Below are 6,272 nucleotides of genomic sequence, written 5' to 3' on the forward strand. Positions count from 1 at the left end.
TGTGTATGAGGGGGGGGGGGGGTGCACCTGTGTGGGTGCGTGTGTGCGTATTTATGTATGTGTGTGTGTGTGTGTGTGTGTGTGTGTGTGTGTGTGTGTGTGTTTGAGCAGCTTTTTGAAAATAGGTGCAGCTTTTCGAAAACAGGTGTTTACACCTTTCTTCTCTTGATATCATCAGAATCTATTATCTATTTGTGGTGGCCGAATTTCGCTATTCAAAAGGCTTTTTAATGGCAGCATCAATCGACATGCAGTTTTCGCCAAAAGATTCTTTAAAATATTCTCCAGAGCATGACGCCCTTCGCTTTTTAAGTTTGGAGACAGTTTTGCTGCAAAAAGCTACATTTCTTTATTTCGCTGATCGCGTTTGTAGGCCGACGCTTCTGTTTTTGTAATTTTAGAAAATCCGGAAGTGATATTTCTCGAGGCACATTTTGTTTTGAGAGTATAGATCTAGACTTTATAATTTTTTGCATCTCTCAAGTTTTATTGTTCCATTCCAGTAGAGCGTAAAATTAATATAGATATAGTAGGCCAATTACTTTTAGTTGATATTAAAGCACCGATCATTCCTTTCATCGAAAGGGGGCCCAGCTTGTTTATTACAAATCTGAAGATAGGAGAAATAATCAAAGGAAATGATGAGGAATCCCTGTTTCACCAAAAAGCCGAATAGACAATCCTATCACAAGATCTATTATGTTCGTTTCTCTCCTGTGTCTTCACGTTTTTGTTCCCATAGAAACATCATGCGAACCAGGTCTTGCGTCCATGGACTCCAGGGCAAAGCTTATATTATAGGGCTATGTAACGCCACAAAGGTACTGCATCTCTTGTTAAAGTTTTCTTTACGTATAGTTACTGCTTTGAACCAGTAAAGTGGTTCGTTTGTAAACCACGTACGCCTCCCCTGGATCTAGAGTCTCGTCCTTGTAGGCTTCATACAGGTGTCGAAACTGAAAAGAAAAATAAAAGTAGGAAAAATTACTGTTTCATGCTGTTGTTATGCTGGTGAGGGTTATTACACCTTGACATGGATAATGTGGAGAAAGCGAGTGCTGCCAGAGACATTAGAGTAGACCAACACACGAGTGGAGAGCTGAGCAGGAGTAAGGAGACAGAGAAAGAAGGACGATGGGTAGGGGACAGAAGTTGACGACGAAGGAGTAGAGGAGGAGGAGGAGGAGGAGGAGGAGGAGGAGGAGGAGACGAAGAAGAAGAAGAAGAAGAAGAAGAAGAAGAAGAAGAAGAAGAAGAAGAAGAAAAGCAGGAGGAGGAGAAGGAGGAGGAATGGAGTAGGGGGAGAGGACAACAGTAAAGAAAAGGAGTTGAGACTCCATCTTTAAACGAAATCGTTTCAAAATGTTAGAGTCTAGACTGAAGACCACTCATAATAACAGGACCCGATACCCCGTCCTCACTCACCCACCCTGACGATCACCACAGGGGGAAAAAAATCAAGCTTGGATCCTGTCAAACGAAAATGAGATTGCTGAAAAGACATCTTCCTTTAAAAAAACTAAAGTGGGGCAGTTCAGTAATGCAAGTACGCCTCTTTGGGGTATTATCTTCAACTATTTTTTTTATTAAGCTTGAGAGTGGAACCCCCCCCCCCAAAAAAAAAAAAAACAACAAAACAACAACAACCAAACAAACAATCCATTTAAATGGCGTTTTGGAATCAAAGAGTCAAACGGGCAGAAGTGACCTTGCAGTCTGAGAGAACGCTGTTCTTGGCGCAAGTGACATGTCTCCTAAAGTATAATACTTTTTTGTTTCTACGTAACACAAAATAAATCTAGTTTTAAAATCCCAAGCTCAAAACGTTTTGAGTATAGTTATCAGATGCACACAACGTATAGTGCAACAACCATATAGCGTTCTACAAGAAGCAACAGTGAGTGCGGAGGCTCATGAAGACGCAAGTGGGGGAGGGGGAGTGGTAGGTACGTGTATCTTAATGCACCAAAACATAAAAATATAACTATTCGTCGGGAAGGGTGGGGGTGTCAACGGAACCATTTCTCTGTTCAGTTCTGAGTCTCAAAGGCTGTGGAATATCACATTGGCACTTTTTTTCCCGACGAACAGACTGGCTTTAAAATATCACTGAAATATGAATGGGAAATAGTAATGTTCCACTATTCGTCTCGAGCTGTAGATTGTGACAGTGATAGTTCGCTGCATTAGAATTACAACGTTTTCTTTGATTTTTTTTTGGGGGGGCCGTTTTGAGTTAAGAAGATAATGAGGTCAGAAACCAATAAATGTTCTATCAGTATCAGCTCTATCAAAATCGTTAGATTATTCGGCGTTGTCATCAAGATATTCAAAGATTTACATTCCAAAAAGCTTGTATAGAACTTTGCAACATTCTGGGGTAGCGAGTTATCTCATGGCACACACAAAACGTTCCGCCCCCACACACCAGTCTCTCTGTGTAGCTCGTGTGTCGTGTGGACGGGTGAGGATAAAGCTGAGCAAAACAGCACAAACGCTGTTGTTTTTCTCTTAACTCGTTTGGTCTAAATTAAGGTTTTGCTAATTTTTCTTGATTTTTTGGGGTTTTTTAAATGTATTTTATAAGTAACATATTATGTATGATGGTGCATATCCCCGCTCAACAGCAAGTTCTATGGGCTTGACGATCGATAATAAAATTATCCTCTCCAAACTATAAAAAGTTTGGAGACTAGTGATTTCCTGGGTTTATTTGTTAGATCAAGAAAAATAAATGGGTAGGAGTAGGGGTGGGAGCTGTTGGAATAATGCAAGGACATGTTGTCGAGGAGAAAAAAAATTAGACCAAAAAAATCTTTACGACTGATGATAATGTTTAAACAATACCTGACAGCCGCTTGAAATGGTCTTCAGTGTAGGTAAAATTGAGCATGATACATGTATAACGAAGTTTATGGTACGAGTTCTAATTACCTATGAAAATTGAAAAAAAAAAAAAAGGGGGGGGGGGGTGCTGGCTTTCTCTTATCACTGTTATTATCAAAACTGTACCTAATGTTATTTACGCTGTAAAACCGGACCTCAAGATGGCACCCATAAAAAAGGGAAAAGAACCTTTCTTTTGCAGTATTAACACTCCATTAAAATTTCTTAGCGGATGTATTATTGCTTTGCTATATCACCTTCTCTTTGCTCGATTTATAGACGGAGTTAAGAGAAGACTTCTGACGTAAATGCCAGGCACATCTCAAGATATATTGATCCCCAAATTTTCAAGAGACAACTGAAACTTTTTTTAATTAAAAAAAAACTAAGCTAAAACAGATGTACCAAAATACATCAAGATTGTACAACCGAATTGTAGCAAACTTATTAAATACATTGGTCAAAATAACGTGGGAAGTTTACTGACCTGTGAGAACATGACAGGCGTCATTTGTCCTTCCTTCTTTCTGCCCTCCAGGCGTTGAAGAATTTGAGGTTACCAATTTTCTGCAACAGTACACACAGAAACGTTAGCTGACGATGCCAAAGCCCCGGTCCGCACAGACCAATACCCAAATAATGAGCGGGGGATCGATGCTGTGGGAGTAATACACGTCTGATAATGATATAGTTCAGGCAAAGAAAGCTTTACGCTAAGAGTACGGCCATAATTACGAACGCTTCGCAACCAATAGCAACGTGCAAGAACAACAAAAATCTAACCAAAACTGGCAAGAAAAGCGCTCTCAGAACCCCATAAAGTAAACAGACAGATTCGTCTTCTGATAAGGGCTGGGTTTGTTGGTTTTTACTGTGTTCGGGAAGAGATGTGTTTTGAGTGTTATACTTTTTTGTCTCTTTGTCCCTCTATTATTATACTTTATCGAACTACCTCATGCCATGGTACAGCTTGGGGCTCCAGGGGCCTGTTTCGAGACGTCACTACGCTACCTTAAAATTACAAAGTTCTATCTGACATGTTTGGCCGCCGTTTTGAGGTACTAAGACCATGAAGTCAGAACGTTATTAAAAAAATCAAAGAATTACATTCGACAAAACTTGACCTTGTTGTGAAACTCAACATTATTTTTTTCAAATTTCTCAAAGCTGACGGTACTGAGCAGATAGAACTTCATAATTCTAGAAAAGCGACTCGACAAAATGTTATCGTTTTAGTCCGTGCCCAGAATAGTTTAAACTTCCCCTCCTGTCACGGAATTACAAGTTACTCAAGTGCAGCCATTTTCTATATAGTACGAAGCCCTTAACTAACTAGTAGTATGGCCTCAAATCCTAAGCTTAAGACATTTCCTTCAGGGCTTGACTACTTACTGGGTTTCTCCAAAAGGGTTTGGAAGACTTATTCTAGCCTGATGTGATTATAGTTTGGGCTCCTGCGAATAGAAATGGTAGCGGACATGCTTAGACTTACAAATATAGGTCACACGTATTTTTTGTGCTCCAAAGATGAAGGCACTCACAACTTCACAGATACTCCTAAAGTCGTTTAGTTTCTTTCACATTTGAACCCTACGATTGACAGCCTGTGTTGCTGCCATTTAGACACACACTGCAGTCGCTCACTTCTCCTCAATACCTACGATTAAAACATCGGTCAGTCCATCTGTCGTTCAGAGTGGTGTGTCTGGAAGAGGCCTGCCTTGGTTAAACGCCCCTTTCAACACTGTAAGGTTTTTTTAAAGAAGAGGCAGGACCATTGAATCTAACATTCCTCTCCGATATGAAGAAGTCAGATTGATGGAGAACTTTGAAAATTCTCCAAAACAACCCAAGTTCATAAGAATCCGTTGGGGAATCGAACCAGCGACATCCGTCCCATAATCCAGCATGATATCAACTAAGCTAAGTTTGTGCCCCTGCCTCGGCATGCTGTGTACTTTGGGTGTGTCGGCTTTGAAAAGAACAAGCTATTAATAATGAACTCTCCATCTTGAAGAAGCCCACGTGTGCCGCTCGCTGATAAAATGATAAAAAAGAGACAAATGCGTTCTCTGGGACACTTAAATGGACCTAACTTTAGCTCTCAGTGGAAAAACAAAGCAAACAAGGCAGAGGAAGGTCCAGATCAACTTTCCTGTAGAACCTGAACAGATGGGTGACGTGGAAAGATCAGGATAATGATAATAATAATAACACAGCTTTCTTGACAGCATCCGAGCAAAGGAATGAATGACGAACAATGATCAAAGATGTCTGTCGAAGATCTGGCACATGATGGAGAACGGTATTGTGAATCCCTACATCCATATTTTATTTAAAAAATGTTTGCTTGATATCCCTGATATCTGACATTTTAAATGTTACAATTTAATGTCCTCTGCCTTTCTTTATATGGATAGAAGCAACTGTACGTTTTACACAATTATTTTGTTTCCGATCAAAATAATTTAGAAAGGTTCTCCCGTTATTTAAAAGTCTGTTCCAAGCCAGGAACTATGGTGCGCAGAATCATTTCATAATTTCATTCATATCGTCATAAATACAAGCTATTCAGTCACTATGGTACAGTTAAGTGTGTGAGAAATACATCAAAGTTTTGTATGTCCATCTTTGTGTGTGTGTTTGTCCATGTATGCAGATTAAATGTGTGTGTTTGTGTGTGTGCTTGTGTGTGTAGGTGTATGTGTATGTTAACGAGTGGGTGTGTGCGCGTGTGTGTGCGTGTGCGTGTGCGTGCGTGTATGCGTGTGCGTGTATATATTCATCATGACGCAGCAAATTTACTTTGTGGAGATCAATGAAATCTTACCGTATTTTATCTTATCGTACCCATCTTCTCTTACCCGGCTGTGATTATTTTTGTGAATGTGTCAAACGAAAGTGAAATCACCATGGTACCGATGACGACAGCAATCTATCAATAAGGATTTTTTTTTCATAGAAAATCTACGTTTATAACTTCTCATGCTGGCAAAAAATGTGTATTCTATTAGTTTGTGATTCGAGTTGCCAAAGACGGCCAGTCAGTATTCACTACCGTGAGTATTGTATGAGCGTGCCCATAAGCTTCTGTATGTATGTTTTTATGATCTGCGTGGGCGCGTGTGCTTGCGTGTTGTGTTGAGCGTGTGTGTGTTTGTGAGCGTGTCAAAGGTGTATACAGTCAGTATGTATGTGTAAGTGCCTGTTTGTAGGTATGTGTGTATGTGTGTGTGTTTGTTTGATGGGGGTGTGGTGTGCCTGTGTGTGTGACTTTGAGATAGACAGAGACAGCGAGAAAGATAAAGGGAGAGGCAGTGCATGAGAGACGGAGGGAGAGAGAGAGAGAGAGAGAGAGAGAGAGAGAGAGAGAGAGAGAGAGAGAG

At 40.3% G+C, this 6,272-nt stretch overlaps 1 protein-coding gene across 1 annotated transcript in view; it reads right to left on the reverse strand.

Moving 5' to 3' along the window:
* Positions 1-3,953, reverse strand: part of LOC101862635 — a gene marked incomplete at its 3' end in the record, with an annotated part of 4,708 nt that extends 755 nt beyond the window's left edge. Inside the window, 2 exon segments of the mRNA XM_013080285.2 lie at positions 904-956; positions 3,374-3,953. Of these exon segments, the coding sequence (XP_012935739.1) occupies positions 904-956; positions 3,374-3,397 (77 nt within the window).
* Positions 3,954-6,272: the final 2,319 nt, after the last annotated feature.

The sequence above is a fragment of the Aplysia californica genome, unplaced genomic scaffold, assembly GCF_000002075.1.
Source record: "Aplysia californica isolate F4 #8 unplaced genomic scaffold, AplCal3.0 scaffold00080, whole genome shotgun sequence".
Taxonomy (NCBI): domain Eukaryota; kingdom Metazoa; phylum Mollusca; class Gastropoda; order Aplysiida; family Aplysiidae; genus Aplysia; species Aplysia californica.